We start from the raw sequence: 24,320 nt of genomic DNA on the forward strand, positions 1-24,320 counted from the left end.
GAGGCAGCAGAGGCCCGTTAAAGGCTTGTCATCGATTTTGGATGTTTTAGGTAATCGTCGTAGATTTCAATTCAGTAATGTCGTTACTATCGCCGCGGCGCGTCGCGCATAGCGAAAAACTAGCTGAACTTTAATCGGGCCCGCGTAATTGATCGACTCGGAAACGATGCAGTTTGCTTTTCTGTTGCCGTGGTGAGCGCTAACGTAGAGCCCTACTGTGAAATTCACGCGACGAAGGGGACATTAATTCAGTTTGATATTTAAATCGTACTTGTAACGACGAGATCTGACTTAAAATGCGCGACTGAATAATGAAAAGCCGAATTGAAAGTGAGGCGGCGGTAAGATGGGAGTGTGTATCGACGGAACGGGAGGCGGGCGGAGGGGGCGCGCAACAAGGGCCGCAGCTAATTTGGCATCGTAAAGCGCGGCAAGTAGCCTCCGAGCGAAACGAGAACGGCTGACGCTGACGCGCGAGGGCGACATTTGTCGGGATACGCCAGCAGCGCGCGCAACCTACTTTTTTCTTGCTGGTCTCGCGCCCCGCGAGCTTTCGTATAATTGATGCCAGCCGGCAAATAAAAGCCGAGCGCTATATAGCGGCGCGGCATTGGTCATACATTCCATTAGGACGCCACTGCGCTAATTAAGTGTCACACAATGGCCGTCGGCGAGCGCACGGGCGCGCTCGAAAGAGACAAACAGAATTTAGTAATCAGCGCGCTTTGCTGTCTACGCATGCACGCGATCGGGCGCCCGCGAGGGCGTCGACAGCCCCGGCCGCGCCGCAAAATTGTCACGCTGAGAGCGCGGCCGCGACGACAATGCACCCGCACATCGCCGGAATCCGGTTATCCTTTTGTATTTCACAGCCGCCGGGTTTATTCTTGTCCAGTGTGTTATTGCTGCGAGTAGCCTTCCATTGTTGGATTTATATCTCTCATGGCTGCGCGCGAGCACCGCTTCGCTATTTGGATTCTCATGAACGAATATCGGATTTCATTTCTCTACGATTCGACTTCTTCTGATGAGTTTGGCTGCGGATTATGTTTCTCCTTAGTTCACTGGTATTTTTCTTTTTTTATCGCAAATTTTATTCCAGCTGATAGTTGGAATTTTCTACGACGCAACATTTTATCTATCCTCGGAGATTATTCGATTCATCCTTTACCTGGCTTGCTATAGATCTACTTTCGACGGTCATCTCGACGATAACGTTAACTTAGCATTTGTAACATGAATGGATGGGTCTATCATTGAAATTTCCATTGGGTGAGTTTAAAGTTTATGCCAGCACAAGGAACACTGGAAGCGTGCTGTTTAGTAGTTTTTCACATCGATATATTCGTAGTTTCATAATGTTTGTATCTTCATAATGTTCTTGTAAGAACACAACTAAATAAATTGTCGATCGAAGAAGGTTGATCAGCTAGTTTATCAAAGCCGCTTTTATTAAGAGAAATGCGTGAATCAAAACGAATATTAATTTGGGTGATTATTTCCCGAGTAATTTGCACTTTGAGCTTGAAAAGAAATGATGCTTTTCTAGCGCCCAACGATCCCGACCAACGCATACATGAGTATCTACGTATACGCAGATGCATCGGTAGGCTTGCGTGTATATATTTGGAATCGGCTGTAGAGTGCAGATATCGCTACCGATTAACATAATTGGCGAGTCTCATGGTACGCCGACTCTCGAGCTTTCGCGCGTGTGTTTGCTTTGCGCTTCCCCACCTACAGCCCTCGTTTTGACTCTCGCGTGAGAGTTTACGCAAGCAATTTGTAATTTAGCCGCGAAAACTGGGTCGCGCTAGATATATAAAATCAATGTTTTTCCAGTGCGATCCCCGCCTCCCACCCCCGCCCCTACATTATCGCTGCTTCATCATAATAGCGGCTTTAACCTGTATGCCGCAGTTGTCGCTGCGACTTCTCGTCGCGACACCGCTGATAGATTTTTCAATTTTTCACGCCTGACTGCTTATGACTGAGATAGACTAAGCCGCAGCTACAGCGATGATGTTTTCATGTTAATTGATGTTTGATGCGTAGGGAATATGGTGTATATGTATATACGGAGACGCGATACACAGTGTGCAAAGCTCGTAAATCCGCGAGAGCTTTAATATTTATAAACTAGTGAACTGGATGACAACTGCGGATAGACCAGACGCTCTCTGCCTGCCTGCATTGCCGAAATTGTAGTGTTCTCTCTCGCATATGCGGCGTTGCTGAGGAAGAAAGAGAGAGAGAGAGAGAGAGAGAGAGAGAGAGAGGGAAAGGCCTCTCGCCGTTTTGAATATTTATTACACGTGAAACAATATATTTACCGTTCATTTAAATAATGCATTTGCTCTAAGTAACACTCGCGCTGCCGAAATCAAATACTATACAATATACATGGCTATGTGTGAGCTAATACTACTTGGTCAAAATGTATGTACTTATGTATGTACTTGGAACCATGCTGTCCTTTTTTTCGTCGCCAAATTTACGATATCTACGTATGGCGATGAAAAAGCTTCAAGAACATGCGGACTATCTTTAAGTTATATCATTATTTCACCTATATCGCGCTCTATACTTGCAGGAATAATTCAACGTCTCCATAACTGCTGCCAGGAAGATCCAGTTCTTGAAACCAAATATAGGTTTCAGCTTGTGATTTATATGCTTAACTTTTGAGAAAAACTAAATCTGTCATTTGAAATCCGAAAGTTCATCAACTGTACATTCCCTGTAATGTACTCTTTCTTTTATCTTTGCTGTGATAGTGATAATTCGTTTCCTATCTCTAACACCGTTAGACAATTACTTATTTTGCCAATCACTTTTTTCGTTATCAAACTGTGTATATTTAGCAAACATTTTTACATTTTTTCGACAAACTATACGTGTGAAGTTCGCTGTTTCAATTTTCAAAAAAATTCGACTCCCCGGTTACCCATTACCAAACCTAAAAATTTTACGAAGCTAAAAATAAAAAAACCTCTCTCTCTCTCTCCCATGGAAAAAAAAGCAATTCTCGTCGAGGCAATTAACAAAGCAGCATTCCATCCATCAAAGCCATCGTGTCGTAAAAAATATATATGTATTTGCAGTTGAACTGACGTAACTTCTACTCGGCAGTATATGTAACCTATAGGTCTCGAAACGGTTGAAATTATTCTCGTATATGTATGTGTGTGTGTACGCGAACATATGTTCAGTACGTCTACATTATGCAACTTCACCATTATCATCTGCACCTCACGCTAGATTTTTTCTCTCCCTCTGTCGCTCTCTCTCTCTCTCTCTCTCTCTCTCTCTCTTCTCTGTACATATGTGATTTACTTTACCTCCCAAAATCCGTTTTTTTGTGCCTCGTTAAACATTAAAAAACCCATTTGCATTTCGAACGCGGTAAAATTGGAGCATACGCAAATAATGCAAGAAGCAAAGAGTTTGATACTCTTTGGGCTTTGAAAAATGCAAACATGACAGCGGTCGAACTGAAATGAATGGGATTAGCGAATTTTAGCCCACAAATATACGGTGAAGAATTTTTTTTTGGGTGAGCGTAGGCCTAAAGGCTGGAATTTTCATCGAGAGTTCGCTGGGCTTAAGTCTTTAATCGGCTTATGATTGCACAGAAAAGAGCCAGAATATAGCGCAACCACACACATTTGCGCCGAACCTAGTTTATTGTCTGTGTGCGTCTTTTTGGTGGGGCTCGAGCGTTGCGGGGTTGGCAATCCAAAGCAAGGTGTCGTTGCCTCAAAGAGACAGTGAGATTGCGTTGCGGAGGCGGGTGAGTAACGCGAAGCAAAGACGATTACGGTGTTGCTTAGTGCGAGACCGAGCTCGCACGCGACACAACTTTGCTTCCGATTCCGAGGAGGAAGGCATCTCAAGAAAGACAGACTTGGAGTCGCGGCTGTAGTCTATCGGCAAACAAGCTCGACATCCCCAATTAGCCTCAAGTGCGTTAAGAGTTCTACACGAAGGATTTGACTTTGAGATGTATCAATGTTCCAATGTTGCCTTGTTCACCCTGCTTAGGCCTATCGAGATTGCTCTGCTGTATCTTTATAATCTGTTGATGACAGTTACAATAACATTACGAATTTTCGCTAAAAAATTATCGACGTAATAATTTAAATAGCATAGTCAGAAGATACAAGTATACTGCTTTCCTCTACTAGCCATATTTACATGATTATTTTCAAACATTTCATACGTACAGTTACTACTGTTGTATATTGTTGCACAATTTAATTTAACAGTGTCAATATTATTCGAAACACGATGCTTGTTCTAAAAGATAATATCTAAAATATGCATTACAATGAAATGAAAAGCATCGACTGCAATTGTGAGCCACCAAAAAAATATTGACAGTAATGGAAAAGCTAGGAACGCTATTTGAAGTCAGGGCAAACAAGGCCGCAAAAAACTTGCAGCGCGTCAACGTTCTAGTGGCAAAAAAAACATAGAACCAACCATTCCATCCGTAGAACAATGGGTATATACGTAGCGCGAGACGAACAAACGAAAGTGGCATAGCGTTGAAAAAAAGATTTTTCGACAAACCAATAGACGTCCTAGATTTGGTTGCAAGCTCGTCAATGTATATATATCCTCGCCTCTTATAGCAGCACCAGCAGCAGCAGCAGCAGCAGCGGCAGTGGCAGCAGCAGCAGTAGTGGGCCGGAGAGTGGAACTGGTGCATATATAGCTAGCCGTTGTTTCCCCGCGTGACGGAGTAATGACACGGCAGGCCAAACCCAGTCAGCCAGCTAGCAGCAGGGCAGTGCCGGCTTCACGCTCGGCCTAGCGTGTATTTGGCCATCGGCCATCCCTCTCTCTCAGCCTCGCGCACGCTGCTGCTGCTGCTGCCACTGCTGCCGCTGCTGCTGTATAAACCCACTTTCCCTCCCCCTTTCTCTCCGTTACACACTTATGCATATATACGTCCACAGGCCTAACAAATCCGCGATAAGTATTTTAACGGATGCCTGTGTTTGCGCATATACAATTATTTTAATTCGGTATTCGCTCGACGCTACAATTCAGCCTCTATGCAGTATATTTACAAGGGAAATCAGTGCTATGCGTGCGTAGTGTATTACTTCAAGCCTGATTAGATATGTCGTACGTTAAATTTAATGTTGCGTGAAGTCGAATGTGTACACTTGCGCCAGAGAAAAGGAGCTTTCGTTGTTGCTGCTGCTACTGCTGCTGCTCGTTGGATTTGTAATTTAATACCCCGTTTAATCGGCTAATGTCCTTAATGAAAACTACTTGCTGTGATTACTTAAGAGAGCTTTTCAAATTCAAGGCTTTTCGTTGGACAATTGGACAAAGTTTTCAGCAGATATTGTTCTTTTTACAACCGTTGGATATAACAAGCTTTTAACAAGCATTTTCCGCTTACTAGTACATTTCTCATTCAAGCTGTAAGTTTATACTCGAAATGAATAAATAACAACATTTGCGTTTATCGGCAAATGCAGTATTAAATATCCTTGCTTTAATAGAATTCATATAATTTACATAACTCTCTACAATTATAAATAGCCATTTTTATGGAATCATTAATTAATTAATCACTAATTACCATTTATTAAAAGTATATTGAAGTTTAGTATGCAATAGGAAATATTTGACTTTATAAGTACAATAGTGATGCTTAACATATACATATATCATCATAATTCATTCCAAGATTACGCAATTTTTCAATGAAAAAATGTTATGTAGCAATATTAACTGTTCCAATGAAGTAAAACAGTGAAATCCCATAAGTTGCTAGGTCACATACTAAATCTATAAATGTCTGTGCATAATAATAAAATTGATGATTTTCATTATTGTAGAAATTGTATTGAGCAGTCATATACTAAATGGTTATATTCAAAGCAAGCACATGTCACGAGCAAACACACACATTGGATTGACAGATCTTCCGTCTAAGTCAGAGACGTCTGACCAATGTCATATCAGCGCATACATTTCGTCAAGCACGCTCCAATTTGCGGTTATACAATAACAAATTAATAATAATTATAGTGTATGTTCAAACTTAATATTTCATCGCTTTACTCGATGAATGAATTCAGTTCATTTCGAAAATGCGTTTCGAACATCATATTTCCAGATCGACTATTGGAACTGCGCCAAATGAAAAGACTAACGTTAGAATCCATCGGTGAAAGAGATGAATTCACGCCATGCATCCATCAGCGTGTACATGCGTACGCGTGTACGCCAGAGTAGCGGTGTCAAAGGAGCTAATCCGCGACATATGTCATTAGCAAGCCGTGCGCGTCCTCTGGAATTCCGCGTCGACGCAATTTTCAAGCGACGTTGACAGGTCAATAGCACCGCTGGCTGCCTCTTGTCCTTTGCGCCGGGAGAAAAAAAAGGTTCATTAGTGGGGCCGCGCTGACGCCCGTGCACAGTCGATCGAAAGAAACGAAGGAAAATTGTACTTGCAAACTATGGAGGGCTTTGATCCTTGCGCGACCTACGTCCGACTGCAACTTTTTAATCGAACGCATTGGTATTACCGGTAATTAGTGTTTAAAAGGACAATCGCGGCGGCAAGAAATAGCCGAATGAGGGTTAGAATTGCCGATTAGGCTGGTTTGGACGAATGCGCGCGCAAGAGCCCGACGGCTAATGGAACGCGCAAGTATGGAACAAAGGCAGCGCTCGGGCTAAATGGGAAAACGTTAACCGGTCAATCGAAGGCTCCAAACAAAGGGTTTGCTACTACCTGCGATCGATCGTGGGTCGCTTGCGAATGGTGTGGCCGCGCGTACTACGTTCTGCATCAGTTGCAGATTAGCCTGCGAATAGAGTGGCTACGATTTTTCAGTGGCTAAAACCGACCAATCGACTGCGATTAGGTTCTTTTGTATGTAGTCGCGGCTGATTGCTCGCGAGGCATCAGTGCGTGCATTATTCGTTGGCTTTATGATTGATTTTTTTCTTGGCGAACTCTTAGTTCCAACTAGCTATTAAATTTTAATCAGATATTTCTTACATCATCGCTTTTGAAAAGGAAATAAACGTAATGAGATGGCTGATTCATTAAATGAAATTAGATTTTGTAGATTTAATGATGTTGTGCGGATAACGAAGACCTTTGTTAACATTGTTTACTTGTACGCAGAATAATTAAAAAGAATTAAAAATAAATCAAAGGAAGCCCAAGTGAAAATACTCTCGTCTTAAATTTCATCATTATTGTGCCATTTGAAATCAATAACGAGGAAACACTATCGTTTAATTGAAGTCGGAGTATAATAAAGGAAATGCCATTCAAATCGAATCCTATAACTCATTAACATCTGACAAAGTTAAGAGTAGCTGGAAACTCGGGTAAAAGAGATAGAAAGGCAGAGGCAATATAGCCATAGCAGCTTGTCATTGGCGTATTCATCTTGGAAATAACATTTTTTCCGTTGTCGACGCTTCATTCAATTCGACCGAAAACTTGCTTCCGCGCGACGTTGCCTGGCGCGTCACCTGACATCGCCTAGCAAAGCTCAAGACCACTTACAGACTACACACATATTTCCAAGCGAGGAGGAGCTTAGCTACACAAATCTGCAATTTCGAGTATCGTCTGGTCCCCATTTTTCTCACTGCGATCATTATCTGGGGCTACTCGGGAGATGTGACGTGCTTCAGTCGGTGCTCCGAATGATTGGCTTCCAGTTATCTTTTACTACAGACGAAACTTATTCTAAAATTTACGAAAGAAACATAGAGCGTAGACCATCACGTCGACCAACACGTCGACATTAATAAAAGAATCTGACGCATCAGCGATAAACGAAGCTCGCGAGCGCTTGTATTTTGCGTCAGGCTCGCGCCAACAGAATTAAAAGCAACAAGGCTGCCGAGGGAAAAAAACTGCTTACCCGAATAAATTTTGCACGCTCGAGTGTATCTGGATAGCCGCGCTCGTCTCGTCAATCAATAAATAAATACAGAGCTGGTGAAGGGGCGACAGGGCGGGGGGAATTAACGCGGGCACGCGAGCAAACATAATTATACACGCGCGCGAAAGGAAGGAGAGGAGAAGAAACGAAGCGGCATTATAAGAAGCACGAAAGGCATGCCGCGCAGCTTGAGAGAAAAGAGCAAAGGCGAAGCGAGAGGAGAAGCGAGAGGCTAGGGTGCGGGATACGCTCTGTTAACTTTGAGCCTTGGCGAGACGCCTCGCGAGCACGCGCGCACTCACTCCTTTTGCTCGAATCTTTAAATAACGACGTTTGCTCCAGCGCCGCCGCTTTTTCTCGGCCGCCAGGGTCGCCAATGAAAACAAGAACACACGCGCAACCGAGCTTTCTCAAGCGAAAATACACGCTCAAAGCAGAAAATATACCACGATGCATCTTCGCCGCAGATTTTCGTAGCAGTGCTCGTTTGCGAAGTGGTAAAAGTGGCATTGCCAAACGTGGTTTTAGCGCCGACATTCAGCTCGGAGCAATCCTCAGCTGGAGAGCCGCCTGGGCAGAGGTTGCTCTAAGACTAGCATCGTTAATTGCGTGTAAAATATTTGCGTGTTCGAGCGAAAGAAACCGAGCGGTTTATGCCAGGCGAGAAGAAATCTAGTGGCAGTTCGGTAAGTCCCGTGGGAACGCGCGCACTTGTGAGGAGCGTGTGTCGGCTGACCAGTTTCTGTCGTTACTACTTGTGTGCTCCCCCTGCACGCGCCGGCATACTTTTCTCTGTTATTACTCGCGCTGGACTCGAGGGCCTCTGACAAACCAATCATTTTTTATTTGTCCAAGAGTAAATGAAAGAAGTTGTTGGGACCGAGGTATTATTTTGAATTTGCTCTTGCGTACCGCACGCTAATTCGTTAATTGACGATTACGACGAAACCCAGGAACACCAGGAACGCAAGAGCGCTAATGGAAATACATTCGAGATTGATTCTTTAGCTAAGAAGTTGGAGCTAAGAAGACTGGCCAACTTCAGAATAATAAACGTTGCTGAAAGTAGCGTTAGGTCAGACGAACAGATCGCTAAGAAGCCTTTCGGCTGCACGCAGGAGGACAGGGAAAACTGGTCTTCCCAACAGTTGCTGCAATCACACTCCGCGTCGAGTCAAACATTAAACGCGTTCACTCTAGCCCCTCGCCCGCCTACAAGTTTGGAAGCGGAGAGTATATACAGCTGTTGAAGGTCGACTGTTATACGAGAATTAGTCTGGGGGGAATTTTCGGCTCGCGTATTTACTGCGTTGGTACGTGCACAAGCCATCACGCCGAAAGAAGCGAAAAAGAAGAATTGACCGATTAATCTCGATGGCAGTACGCACGAGTCTCGCTTTTTGGCAAGTGAGGAGGGTTCGGATTGAGTTGCCGATATTAGAAGTCGACGAGGCAATTAAGGCTACTGGCCGCGCTGCCTAAGCTACAATTTTAATATATCTGTCGAGGTGGGGGCAGGAAACTATCGATACCGGATAAAGCGAAATGAAAGGACGAGGGAAGTGCTGCTGTTTTCTTGTAATTTATGATGTCTATAATTGAAGACTTGTTCAGATCTACTGACGTTTAATTAAAGAGTCCACTGACCAAACGATATTTCTCCCTTTTTTGCTGACAGATACGCGCAATTTTACCGACAATTTTGTTGCTTGTAAAGGACATCCTTTTGTGCTTCTACGTATGTAGATTTGTTTTTAATGCACATCTGATCGAACGTCGACCTAGTTCAACTACTGTGGGAATTACCAATAAATTTTTTCATCAACCAAGCCAAATCGGGGGATTAGTTTCTTATGAAAAAAAAATTAACAACATAAATTCTAGCACTGATAATTTCCCAAAATAGTTTTACACATCTCTCTAATTTCAAGGTTACATATGAAGTATTTATTTGAAACATACGAAAATCATGCGATTCGCTGGCTTGTAATTAATATCAAAGATGTCGTTCGCATTGACATGTAACAATTGATAAAACTAAGAAAATTACAGGCAATTTATTGCGTAAACGCGAAAGCAAACAACTACAATGCCATCGACGTGCTATGAATTTCCAGGTGAAAAATAAATATGAAAATTCACTCGCCCACTCGTGCGTTTCTCTGAAATCGAGCGGCAAGCAAAGTGTATCCATCAGTGACGTGCTGGACTTTCAAGCTGCGGCAAACGGAAATCTCGATATCGAGACGTGTCCTCTCTCTCCCAAACGATCGGTATGGCGTGCTTGCATGTATCTACCTACTACTACTACGCAACATCGCCAACGTGGGGTCAATCGGAATTTTAAATCCGGCTGGCGCGGCGAGGATGTTTGTCCGAAAAGCTTTCAGCCTGTAAATTATTCATGATAGCGCTATCGTCGGTGCGGCTGCTGCGAATGACGTGATGGCTCTGGTAGTGGTGGTCTCCTGTGTACGTGTGTGTGCAAAAGCGTTTAGGTGCAAAGGAGAGAGTCGATGCGAAAGAGCACAGGCTTTCGCGGAAATCGAGGAAGACGATTAATCATCGTCGCCCTGTGGGATTTTCAGTGCGGCTTTGGGGAGAAGAGAGAGAGAGAGAGAGAGAGAGAGAGCGAGGAAGGAGTGAGTTCGCGCTTTTCCCACGTTACGATGAGTGCGCTAGTCCGTTATTCGTTCGATCCATCGTTCTGGAAAATTTCAGCAATTTCGCTTGTTTTTTTGATCGATGGTATTACTTGTGTAATGAAAAATATTGCTTTTTTTACGATGACTGATATTCGTTTACTACACAATAATGACAAGCGAATGAATTTTATCGTGTTTTAGACTCATGAATGAGGTTGCAATGGATAATTCTTTGCAAAAATATATTCAAACGAAATTTATTATAAAGATTGTTGGGAAGTTCTTTCGGTTGATTCTGATAATTAATAAATGTTGTATGGATATTTGAATGAGATTATATCAATGGTGGATTTCGAATAAAATACTCTTTGAAAGTGCTCGATTAGAATATTTACTTCGTAAAATCTGCTTCAGTAAAGCAATAAGCTGTCGCACTGATGTAACCTTTGTCGTGGTATCCCGAGTCCACACTCTTATAGGTTGCAATTGAGATACAATACTCATTATTTTTGTTAGTATACAACGAAGGAACCACCTTGATTCCTTTGATGACAGTATCTATTTTTAATTTTCCAATATTGAATGATCCTACTTGCTTGCCGGTGGAATCAATCTTAATAATGAAGAAATCCACCTCGTCCAATTCACAAGTTGTTTTAGCACATTTGCCGGCGAATACAAATAAGCCTCCCATTGGCAAATTATACCCATAAACGACTGCGGCATTCTTACCGGAGTAGACCGCATCGGTTTGAAACTTTAAATTACCATCCGCATCGTATTGAGCACAGTTGAAGGTCAAACTACTGGGATCTTTGGTGAAGCATACGCCAATGAGATCATGAGTCGTCGACTTAATAGTTGGATAATAGGCTCTGTGTATGCCTAGCGATTTCTTCTCTCCTAAAATTTTTTAAAAATGAATTACAATGCAAAATCATTTCTTAATTAAAACACAAAACAATTCTCGTTTCTACTCAATAAGGTTGATAGTAAAAGAATATTGACTTAATGAAATTTTGCAACGAACAATGTTTAAGCACTCACCATTAGATTTTTGTAAAATAAATTCAAACTCGTTGGTACTGCCGGCAATGTACTTCATATAAAAAATACCTCTGTCGCGCGATCGGTCGGAAACTGGAACGACGTACGGGAAAAATGATAGGTATAGATTAACGTCGATAGTGGCATCTGGTCCTTTAATTTGTTTGCCTTCGGTGCTAATAGTTATCTGGCAATGCCCAGTTTCGCCACATTTGTTGGTATCTCGGTAGTAAACATCAAAGGATTCGTTGTAAGGGACAACGATAACAGCTTGCTTGGCATTATGATCGGGATTCATAATTGAAATTTCAGTTTGAGCAACCTTACAATCTCTGAAATTAATAGTATCGAATTTGACACTCGCATCCTTGCCCTTTTCAATCAAGTAAAGGAGAGCGCGATTTTGTCCCAAGGGTACTACGAAAATCTCATCGGCTTTCTTTCCGATCTTGCCTTTGCGGTGATTTAGTTTCAGCATTACGTCGCACGACTCAGTTTCCCTCGAATGAGGAGATTTTTCGCGTACTACTTTGCACCTGCGCTCGTCTGTCGCGTTGTTCTTTCTGCAAGTGGCATATGTAACTGTTCCGTCTCTGTAAGAGTCGTAATTGAAAATCAGCTCTTGCTCCGGAAAATCAAGTGTGTCACGCTGGATTTGACTTGCAGCGCTGTTCTGGTTTATGTGAATTAAACAGACAATTGCTAATATCGTTCCCTTCATAATTGCCATCTCTTACTTAGCCTATGTTGTATTCAATTACGGAAAATTCTCGTGATCTGCAGTGTTAAAATAATATTTAAACATATCGAAAAATAACAATATCTTAATATAAGCTTACCTGCAATAGTTATTCCAAAATGACCAGATAATCGGATCGCGTATTCATAAGAAACACGTTGTAGAAATATGTACCTTGTAATGCACGCTTTGCATTTCGAGCTATGACTGAGTTCAAACTATGAGTTTGACTGCTGCTATTCGCAGCGACGAGATACTTGGAGACAAAATCATCAGTTTCCGCTACGCATTAAGTTAACTGATAGATTTTTTACCCTCGATACCTAGATATTACTTTCAAAATCATGATAGTTGACCCAGCTCTAGATCTGTATGCAAACGATCAATTATTTTTCTATTACTTTCAAGACCTATAATTTTTTTCTGAAGCTTTTATTCGAAGCAATTTTTTTAAAGAGTCCGATAAATCGTTAAAGTTGATAAATACAATACGGAGTATGCATTTATGTCTCATTCGAATGTAGTACGATTAATATTTAAAGGATAATCTAGCTCTGAAAAATCTGCATCGCTAAATAAATTAATTAGTAAATGCGATATCTCACGGCCCGTGAGTCATATCTATAAAGTCAAGTCTTCGTACTTCTCTTAATAGTAACAAGAGTTATTTGTTTTGTTAGTTCAACGAATATGTTTAAAGTATCAATGGTATGATACATCAATCTAGGTATTTATAAAATAGACGCACTTGTGTAATTGTGCAAATGGTAATTTTTGGAATGCTAGAAAAATATACTTATTTGAACAATTTAAAAAAAATATTATAAATATCCAGGAAATCAGTACTATTTGAATAACGATAAAAAATTAGTATTTTCTTCTATATTCAAACATTTTTTAGATTATGCGAAAAAGGAAAATTTAGCGGTAGGGAAGGGTAACTCTTAAATAAATCGAAAACTCTCTATTCCATCCAATATTTCGCTGAATATGTTATCAGCCACTTCATGGATAAAATAGAGACTTGTTGACTTATTTAAGTTTGACCTTTCCTATCTTTTTTTGCATAAAAATGATGAAAGATAGTAATAATAATTTCTTTTTCAGATTATTCAAATGAAATTGACTCATATAATTGTCAAACAGATAAAAAGGAACTGTAATCCACATATGAGATAGTCTTTTGAGCTTCCCGTAAAAAAATGTTATCACGTGATTCTTTACAAAGTGGAGAATTAATTGGTCAGGTAGTAAATTTCTCACTCAAATATTTATCAAAACCACTTGGATTTCTATAGAAGTCGTCGATGCATTCACTTTATGGTAAGATACACACGGTGAAATACTGAATTAATAATAGATAGCGAGGACCACTCTCTATTATTAATTCAGTACCTATAACGTTGCATTTATTGCAGTTCACGATAGTGTGCTTATTCCTGTTTCATTCTTCAATCAAATGTTATGAAGCATAGTTCTCTTCGATAAAAGATATAGAGAATCTTTCAATCTTTTTACTTTTGTTTACTTGTTGAAAATTGAGTTTTGTGATGATCTTGTATCTGTGAACATGAGTCAGCGTCTGTGACATTATTGATGTTGTCTTTTATACATGAACCAAATATATTCTGTCCATCTAAATATGTTTTGTTCCCAAAAATAAACTACTAAAGCTGTCAATTACATTTTTCCCAATGCTAATCTGATCTGGATGTAATCAACGTTATAAACCTGCTTTTTATAATTTCTTATCAATATCTTATTATTTTTTCAAGTATATTAATAATATCTTTATTATTAATATCACCTAGCATATATCTAAATTTGAAAAGATCAAGCTATCGTTGTTAGAAAATATTTCACCAGCTTCAGCGAAAAACACGTCTTTTGAATTGACTCTTTTGTGTCTGGTACCGTAACTGAGAAATGTATTGCTCTACTTGAAGCTATCTAGTTCCTGATATATCAACAATACCGCTTTCTGCTATGTGCACAACTTAAGGATAAATTTCTTAACTTTACTCGTATACATTTAGAAACTAAACAAAAGTAATGGCTGCATGTTAGATTTCCTTATAATATCAATGTCTGACTTTTTTTCTAACGAAACCGTGTGCAGAAGCGTTATTAGTTAAGTATATAAATCAAACTGAAACAAAGTAAGCAATGCAACATGTTGTCAAAAGGAAATATGCTTTCGCACTAAGCATACAGAAGCTTAACTTATTTGAAACTAAAATACTCGTAGTGAATTGCTTTTTAAATGGACATTTATTAGAAGTAGCTTGAAAAATTAAAAAACTGAAAAATGAATATCTATCAAGGTTAGCTTTTAAACATTATATTGAAAAATGTGCATCGGTGAGGCACGAAGTAGTCGAACTGATGTAACCTACAGTGCGACTTCCAGAATCAGTACTCTGATATTGTACTATTGAAATACAATATTTATTATCCTTATTAATATAGAATACTGGAACTAATTTAAGTCCTGGAACGTTAGTTTCAAAATTGAATTTATCAAGATCGAACGACCCAAGTTTTTTACCAGTTGAATCCATTTTGACAACCATAAAACTGACTTGGTCCGATTCACAATCGCGTTTCTCTACGCACTTGCCAACAAGTAATAGCAGACCACCCTTTGGTAAATTGTATACGTGGACAATAGCAGCACTGTCGTTAGTAGTCATTGCATCGACTTCAAATTTCAACGTGCCATCGGCGTCGTATTGCACGCACTTGATTGTCGAATTCACTAGATCGCTTGTTAAGCATACTCCAATCAAATCGTTCGTCGTTGACTTTCTGGTAGGAGAGTAAGCTTTGTGCTGTCCTAATGATTTTTCACTTCCTGTAAATGTTGAAGGTTGTAATGAGAAATGAAGAAGTAATGTACAATTGTATTTGAACTGTTTCCGAAATAAATCTTAATATTTCATTTACCGTCAGGTTGTTGCAGAATTAAATGATATTCGCTGAGGCTACCATTGACGTACTTCATGTAGAAAATACCTTTGTTCCGCGATTGTTTACACATTGGAACAACGTATGGGAAAAATGACTGATATAAATTCGTATTGATAGCAGCAATTGGACCATTAACTATTTTGCCCTCGATATTAATAATTATCTTACAAAATCCTACATCGCCGCACTTGTTTGAATCTCTATAATAAACATCAAAAGAATCATTATAAGGAACGACAATGACAGTATATTTAGGGTCTTTTTCCGGATTCATGACAGATATTTTGTTTACGGCAATTTTACAATTGTTCAAATTGATAATACTGAATTTGACACTCGCGTTCTTTCCTTCTTCAGCCAAGTAAAACACAGCATAATCCTTTCCCAGAGGAACTACACTCAGTTTATCATTATTTTTATCACTTTTCTCGGTTCTATTATCTAATTTCAGGGTTACATCACATGATTGAATTTCTCTTGAATTTGGCGCTTTTTCACGTACTACTTTACACAATCTCTCGTCACTCTTGTCTACAGTCTTGCATGCTGCGTATACATCATTGCCATCAACGTATGACTCGGAACTGAATACAAGCTCTTGTTTCGGGAAATCGAGCTTTTTGTGTTGAACGTCCACGGTTCTATTAGCCAGGCTAAATTCGTACAGCAATGATTGCCATATCAGAGCCAACATTCCTAGTTTTAATTTATCCATTTCCAATCTGAAAAGTTGTATTTGTTATAAATAATAATGATATTAAATCAATTGAACAATCTATAAAGGATATGTTGATTAGAAAATGTCGACTTTGAAGAAACTTATTCTGTTTTAAGAACGGCAGCCAAGTTGAAATAATTACTTTACCGTCGAAAGGAGGCACGTTTTCCTTGGCGTTGAGCTCTTTACACTTTGACGAACTGAGACTGAGTGAGATTTGCTGTTGGTTAAGTCAAGCTCAACAAATCAAAATCATCAGTTTCCGGTATACTTGTTAAGCCAAGTGAGAGATTTCCTTTCCTTTATAGGTGTCTAGTTCTTATTCTTAGAGGGTTTGCAAGCGCTTTAAAGTAGCATCAAGTCATACATTCATTCCTTTCAATAACAGAAAATTGCAGTAAAATAAACCCTTGAATATCACTTTAAAGCAGTTCAAATGCAGTTCACTATATACCATATCAATATAGATAACATTTGAGATTTTTTTGTTCAAACGCGCCATGGGTAAAAAAACCGCGTGTACGCGTTGTAATAACGGCAACTTTTTCAAACGCGGATTCGCTCTGCCGTATGATGTGTATGTGTGTGTGTGTAATGAAAGAATATTAAAAAATCTCGGGCTTGTTTGAACATTTCTTGGCCGCGCGCGCGTGGCACAGCGATGAAACTCGCTACGCGCATTCTCTAGGCATTCGCAAACGTTTTTTATGACCTATCCACGAGACAGACGAGAGAGGGGGGGGGGGGGGAAGAGCGGGAGGAAGGGAGGGAGGGAAAGCGAAAGAACTGTTTATCTCGGTCCGCTTTTTAGCGATAGCACACAGCTGAATATTTCATTGGTCAGCTCTCTCCCTCTGCGCCTATTTTTTTATTCTTTTGGTCAGCTTTTAACGCCTTTGTGTTGGGCGAAATGTAGGCCGATTCCCAGGAGCTCGCGAGCCCAGCCAAATATTTCAGGTCACGGCATTGGAACACACTGCTCTCGAGGGGCTGCTGCTAGACACACACGCCTCGGGAATTATTTAGCTAGGATTAAGCCTTTTTCCGAGGCACGAGTCTTTGGGTAGAGGTTTCTCGATGACACGTTTAAATAAAGCTTTCATGCTTATCGCTGCAATAGATTTATTTGTAACGAACGATTGGATGCAATCATCAATAGGATATCTATTTTTCGTAATATGGTGCAAGAATATGGCATTTTTCAGCAGCAGCATTGAATTAGCCATGCGCGATCAAGCTGATATTTGGCGTTCAACATACAGTTCACCGCCCAAAATATGATTACTCGTCAAACAGCTCGCTCACTTTCTCATTTGCATTAAACTCCAGGTCAAAAGCCTATATATATCTACCTCATGTTAATGAAATAGCGGCTTGTTATAAAATACCAGTCATGCTCGTGCACGCCGGATCTAGTTGAAAAAAGCCAATTTCGTTCGGGAGCTGCGCACGCGGCTCTAGAAATCAGCTCGAAATCGATGGATTTCGCTGATGTACCAACTTGCGAGCTAATATCAATTGTTGTGGTGGCTTGGACGCTTGCTAATCAGCTATGCGTCTATCTTGTTGCTGATGGTTAATCGATGGGTTTTTCTAATCTTGCGCTTCGATATCACTTTCACCACGTCCCAGTATCATCGGGAATATGGACAAGAAGCTCGTAGTCGATCTAAATCGTAAAGCTTTATTACTTATATCTCCTTTTAATTAGAGCGAATAATCTGGACTTGATAGTATGAATTAGTTTAAGTCGAACTACTGTAATCCATGGAATGATAACGATAGCACTTCCGTATAGGCAAACTTAATTTGCTGCAGAATTATCGGAAACATGGAACATACCAATGTTGAGGAAATCCTTGAGGTGTAGTATAATCAATGGGGTTTTCAATGCTAAGTACATTTATAATAGATGAGCATTGACTTTCAAAGTACACCGTTTATGCAGCTATCTTTTTCATTCAAACTCTCTCGTCGCATACGTTAGATGGGTATATTAGGCAAAGGCTGTATCTGCGCTAATTCGTACGGGGAATACGGCGAGAGAGCAAGCGAGCTTGCAGTAGCCGTTGAGAAATCGGTCGAGCGGAATAGCCCCGATCGTTGAGCTTGCGCTGCGTCGTAATTCACGGAGAAGAGCAAGAGAGAGAGAACGCCATCAAATGCCCGAGCGCACGCAGCCACACGCGCACGTACACGATCCTGTCATTAATGTATCGCCACGTAGTAGCTAGTGCTGTTGCTACTGCATGCACATACAGACACACACACACACATATACACGTAATCGCATGTGAGAGGCTAACGTTGCGACGAAATGAATAGAACATAAATCTCTGGCGAGGCTGCGGCGAGTCTCTCTCTCTCTCTCTCTCTCTTTTACTCTCTCTCTCTCTTTCGATTATTTGTTTGCGATTATGATCGTTACGTAGACGCGACGCTTAAATACGCAATAAAAGCAAGCCAAGGGATATTTCTCACTGATTTTAATTTCTTCAATGAAGATTGATGGTGTGAGTCTGCTGTTATCGCAAGATTTCTCATGCCGAAGAGAACGTTTTTCTTTTCGTTCACGAGGCTACGTGCGAGGTGTGATTTATTCATTTAGAATTATCGCGTCAGCTTCATGAAATAATGCGCCAGGTGGATTACTAGAACATCAAATGGTTAAATTTGACTTATTTTCACCGTGATTTGAACACCAAAAGCAATTTTGCTTCCTCTTAAATAAAAGTATGCTTATTTGTTACACCTACAATTAACACCCAAAAATTTGGTAAAATTTCGTAAAATAGGAAAATAGTTTTGTTTTATCATGCAACAAGTGTTAAATTAAAAATTCAATATTTATATTTCTATCTCTTGATACCAAATAAAAACTTTGTGATTTCACTCTGCGTTTGATCTCTGAGGAGAGCAGACGTATATATACATACATTTTAGATAGCTGAACTATTATTCAAATTAGTGAAGTGGTAATTTGGATTTATACTACAATCTCAAAATATAGACATAATATTGGTCATAAAGGCTACCCAAAAGGAGGTTTCATTTAATCCAACACAAATTAACTCTGATGAGTGGAAATTGGTTAGCGGCAAAAGACAGTGAACAAATTCAGGAAACCAAACGCAAAAACAAAATAAAAAACGGCATACCTAATTATCAGATTACTGGTTAAGTATATAAAATCTAAGTATGAGACTCTTCAAGAAAATCGAGATGAAAAAAGCGAAGAAGTGAACTCAATAAACAATGAAGCGAATACAGTAAACAATAATGTAGACACTTAAAAAAAATAAATAACTTTCAATCTTTGTTCATAATATAAAAAACATTCGCTCGTTGAAAAACCTACTAATTACAGCTAACGATAGCCAAAGACAATCTCACATAAAAAGTGTTAGGGCAAAATATGATAAAAATGCAACCAACGACCTCAGAAAAATATTTGCTGATTATCAATGTATTAAAAGAAAAAAAACACAATTCTATACGCATCAGCGTAAAGAAGACAAATGATTGAAAGTCGTACTATAAAGCATACACCCATTAATTGACTTTGGCGAATTGAAAACTGCCGTGGAGAAACACGAGCATAGAGTAATCAGCATCCAATAAAATAGCCCAAAAAATTAAGGAAAAGAAATTACTTTGTTAGAAAATGATATCAGATAACCAGATCGAGTCAAGATAGAACTAAATTAGGCAAAGCATTCAAAGAGTAGAAAAAAATATACAAATTCAGAATATCTTAGAGTACTAAATTCAGCAGAAACAACGGATTATTCACTTTAAAAAGCTATTAAACGACTTGAAAGGTAATAGTAAAGAATCTGAACTGGTAACCTCATGCAGATCGATTAGTCTTTTACTAGTACTTTTCAAAACTTGTGAAAAATTGATCTTAGTTAGAATCAACTCAATAATAATCAATAGAAAACTTATCCCGGATAATTAGTTTGATTTTAGGGGCAACGACTCTATGATAGAACAAGTAAACAGAATAGTATCTGCTGTAAGGAAATCTCTTAAAAAAAACAGTACTACACCAGCATATTCCTTGTTGTCGCCCAGGCGTGTAACAAAATTTGGCACAAAAGGCATGCACAAACTCAAGAGATTTTTCCTAAATGCCACTATGAGCTATTACAGTTATATCTACAAAATAGAAGTTTCCAAGTAAAATAAATACAGGATAGTGTATTAGGCCCAACATTGTGCCTGTTATTCACCTTGGATCGATCATTCTTCTGTTATCATCATGAGAACAACATGTGCAGACGATATAGTTATTTTAACATCACATCAGAGGCAACAATAGCAACTGCATCATTAGAACATTTCATAAATAATTATGTTCAAAGTTACCTCATGGAGAATCTTAGTAATTGAAAGCGAATCAATATATACAACGTTCACTCTTCGAAAATATACCCGTCTACCTATTAACTTCAATGATAAACACATTTCGTAAAGTAACTATGTAAAATATGTAGGTATTCATATACACCGAAGGCTTACATGGGAAGAACATACATTCATAAAACTAAAATAATTAGGACTAAAATAAAGGAAAATATACTGGCTCATCGGAGGAAAATCAGATTTATTAATTGAAAACAAAATACTGCTATATAAAGCTGTACTCAAATCAGTTTGGAGTTACCGCATTCAACTATGGGATGCTATTTCGAATATTGAAATCTTAAAAAGATTTAAATTCTGAGTCCTACGTAATATTGTTCGGACCTTATGGTTTATGCCAAACGAAATTATCCGAAATGATCTACAGGTTTCAAGTTAAAGAAGAAATTAAATAGTATTGCGCAAAATATAACATAATAATTCAAAATCACCTAAATAATCTTATTAATAAAGTTCTCAAGACAATCAAAGATTATATGCAAAAAAAAGCTAATGAATGCATAAATAAATTCTAATCTATTTATTATGTGCACTTTCTAAAAAAAGGCAGAATACTCATTGGAGTATTTAAAGTTGCAAGATTATCTGTATAGGGTACCACTTCAAGTATCTTAACATTATTCTTCTAGGTTTTGATGTACAGTGTACGACAATATTGTATCTTTGAGCGAGTCTCAATCCAAGATATGTTCTTAGCCTAAACCCTTATTTTCTGTATTAAAATGTTTCAGCTGTTTCTCTCTCGTAAAATTAATAATGCAGAACTTACTATGAAAGCATACACGATATTACAACGTGTGTGAACGGTATAAGATTATAAATTTGTATTATACTATTTCATTTCATTAAATTGATAATGTTCAAACAAATTGTTAATTTGAAAGATATAATTTTTGTATTTAAACTACAAAAAATCAGTGTCTTAATAATGATTTGGTAATTCAAAACATATTTTTAATTAATCAAGTAAATGCTTTTAATTTATTGTTTAAAGTCGGCATCGGAAAAACAATAGTCAGTAGAGCTGAGACATCTAGTGCAACGTTGTTTTGTTTTGAAAGTTCCTTGAAGATGATTGGCAATGGAAACGCAATTATTATGATCTTTATCCATATGATACGATACAGTCATGCTCATATTGTTAGATTCAGATACAGTTTTCGTTTTACCAATGTGCGCTATACCAACGATTTTGCCCGTTGAGTCAAGTTTGATGACAGAAAAATTAACTTGGTAATAACTGCAAATAGGCTCGTTACATGCTCCAACCGTAATAAGCATACCACCTCCCGCTAAGTTATGTACAACTAAAACTACAGTATCATTGTATTGTTTCAGTGGATTGATGTTAAATTTTTCTTTGCCATTTAAATCATTCTGCGTACAATTGAATTCTGGATGAGTGTCATATATCTTATAACATATGCCAATAAGATCATTGTTTGTTGCTAAAGTCATGGGCTCGTACATTGTACGTTGACCTAAGGATATGTTGGTACCTTATAACAAAAAGCACAAGAAAAAGAATCATTGTTGTTACCGCGTCAATATATTGTATGCAATAATATTCGTTACAATAGCATAACATTTTCAATGTAAATAGGTGACAAAAAATGAGTGAATAAAAAGAAAAGCCAAATTATAGAATTTAGATTATAGAAATCTACCACTACCTACTTACCATTAGATTTACGTATGATTACGCCAAAGTTGTTGTCACTGCCTTGGATATGTTGAATATAAAGAATACCATTATGGCGAAATTCTGAAATAGGAACAATGCGCAAGACGTCGGATGAAAATGTATCAGGCTTAGAAGGTCCAAGTGGCAAATTTTGCTTATTGCCGTTAGCATCGAACTTCATTATATAATGCTTATTACCCAGATATTGTATGAGAAAAAAAACATCAAAAGAATCTTTGTAAGGGACTATAATTACGTGATCAACTTCATTAGTCGGATCTATAATTGACATCTCGTAGGTTTTAACTTTGCAGCCATCAAGTTGATTGTATTGATCTGAGTGACACCATTTTTGACGTTATCTAACAAATAGAGGATAGCTTTGTTTTCTGCAAATGGAATTATAGATATTTTATCGTGGTCCATATCACTATCGTCTTGGCGATTTTCTAGTTTTATTTTAATATCGCAAGTGCAATAGTCATTCGAGTAAGGTGTTTTTTCACGCACGACTTTGCATTGTCTCTCTTTGTTCTCCTTATTTGAAGTGCATGAGGCATATGTGAATTTACCATCTTTATGCGATTCATCAACGAAAATTAATTCTTTATCGTCGATATTAAACGCTCGATGCTCGAGAATAGCGAATGTATTGATGACGTATACTTGAGTTAAGCAGACGGTTATTAATAGTATGCCTCTCGTATTTACCATTTTCAATCTGCAAGTGAACTATGATCTCATTACTTTTGTTGTCTGATCACTCTTTTATTAAAATTGTATCGATGACAAAGTATTTAATTTTAAAATAAAACTTACTCATATATTTGTGAAACTGAAAATCTTGATACTATTTGATAGAACTGAATGAGCTAAAGTTCAAGCAAATACTCGAATTGAAATATTACCAGTATTTATTAAAAATAAGAAAAAGATTTTGTTATACTTACTACAATTGTCCAACAGTTGAGGTTTTCCAACGTATTGAAAATAAATTTGTTTTTGTTTATATAGTTTCTGTCAATTTTATATAAAAATGTTATCATTCGATGCATTTTGTTGATTTTTTAAATTTCGAATATAGTAATGACATAGGAATACTGTAATTACTTCTTTGCAGTGCTAACCATGATGAAAAAGGGAATCAAGCTTTAGAATTTTTTCTTTGTAGTTATCAGGCAAGCTTTGTTGATCATCGCATGCCTGGAAAATTACTGTATCTCTGTTGCAATTACGACTTCGATATTTTTTAATTTCGACGACTGTCAGTTGTTTGTGATTTTGAAATTCTTAAGCTTATCATTCATATTATCGACGTAAATTGAAGTATTCTACGACTAAAAATTTTCTTGAAAATATGGAATATGTAAACGTTCCAATCGAAAAACCTACATCCATCGATTTTTCATGTATTGTACAAATAAAAATGCGTTTTACGTACAAGTTGAAAATCGTGTTTTTCTATGCGCTGGAGTAGAGTAGTACATTTCAAAACGAAAAATGCTTCATCGAACGGCAAATAAATTTGAACATCAAAAGCATATACTCGAGTAGGAAGAAGAGCGTCGCGTTTCTCTCTCTCTCTCTCTCTCTGACTGCAATTTTAACGAGCGACGTTTTTCTCTCAGGAATGCATGCGCGTCTCCACTGTACATATATAGTCCTGATCAATACTCATTGCCTCTCGAGCAAATTGGCAGACAGGCTGAAAGGAAGCGAGGGAAGAGACGCGCTAATCAGCCCGACACCGACTGATGAAAAAAGCTCGCGTCCTTCAAGGAACAATGCCCTTTCTTAGGATGAAAATCGAAAAGTCGAGCTGCTACTGCTTCTTCGGCTCTTCGTCTGCTTCCTTGGCTCCTTCGAGATGCCCCGTGCCCATTCAACGATTGACCATCAGGACGTCTATTTTGTATTTTTTTCTCTCTCTTCTCTATATTGGAAGAGGAATCGGATTTCGCTGACTGAAAAACATTTGTACGGAATCGAGTTTCCAATGCGCGCCAGCATAAGCGAGCTGCTGGCGTGACGTTAATCAATGTCGGATATTTAATAAACAGATGTTCGTCGTTCTCGTGCAAACAATATTCCAGTGAATGTTTACACATGGAATGAGTACGCGAGTGTTATATGAACAGACGACAAGATGCAT

The 24,320-nt window shown here is 38.6% G+C and overlaps 2 protein-coding genes across 9 annotated transcripts in view; one reads left to right on the forward strand and one right to left on the reverse strand.

The window, feature by feature from the left end:
- LOC131666789 (cell adhesion molecule Dscam2) overlaps window positions 1-24,320 on the forward strand; it is a 108,866-nt gene that overhangs the window by 19,019 nt on the left and 65,527 nt on the right. The gene's annotated exons all lie outside the window — the stretch shown is intronic.
- LOC131666790 (uncharacterized) lies at window positions 9,806-16,268 on the reverse strand. 2 transcript variants are annotated; one of them, XM_058939712.1, is made up of 5 exons: window positions 16,204-16,268; window positions 15,315-16,060; window positions 12,469-15,222; window positions 11,630-12,406; window positions 9,806-11,485 (listed from the first exon to the last, which is right to left on the reverse strand). In XM_058939712.1, the coding sequence occupies exons 2-3, from the start codon at window positions 16,051-16,053 to the stop codon at window positions 14,708-14,710; spliced, it is 1,254 nt and encodes a 417-aa protein (XP_058795695.1). In that variant the 5' UTR covers window positions 16,054-16,060; window positions 16,204-16,268; the 3' UTR covers window positions 9,806-11,485; window positions 11,630-12,406; window positions 12,469-14,707. The 2 variants fall into 2 exon arrangements, with proteins under 2 accessions (XP_058795695.1, XP_058795697.1); XM_058939714.1 differs by lacking the exon at window positions 9,806-11,485 and having other exon boundaries at window positions 11,625-12,406.

This window comes from Phymastichus coffea, unplaced genomic scaffold, assembly GCF_024137745.1.
Source record: "Phymastichus coffea isolate CEN01 unplaced genomic scaffold, Cenicafe_Pcof_1.1 PCOF00061, whole genome shotgun sequence".
Classification (NCBI taxonomy): domain Eukaryota; kingdom Metazoa; phylum Arthropoda; class Insecta; order Hymenoptera; family Eulophidae; genus Phymastichus; species Phymastichus coffea.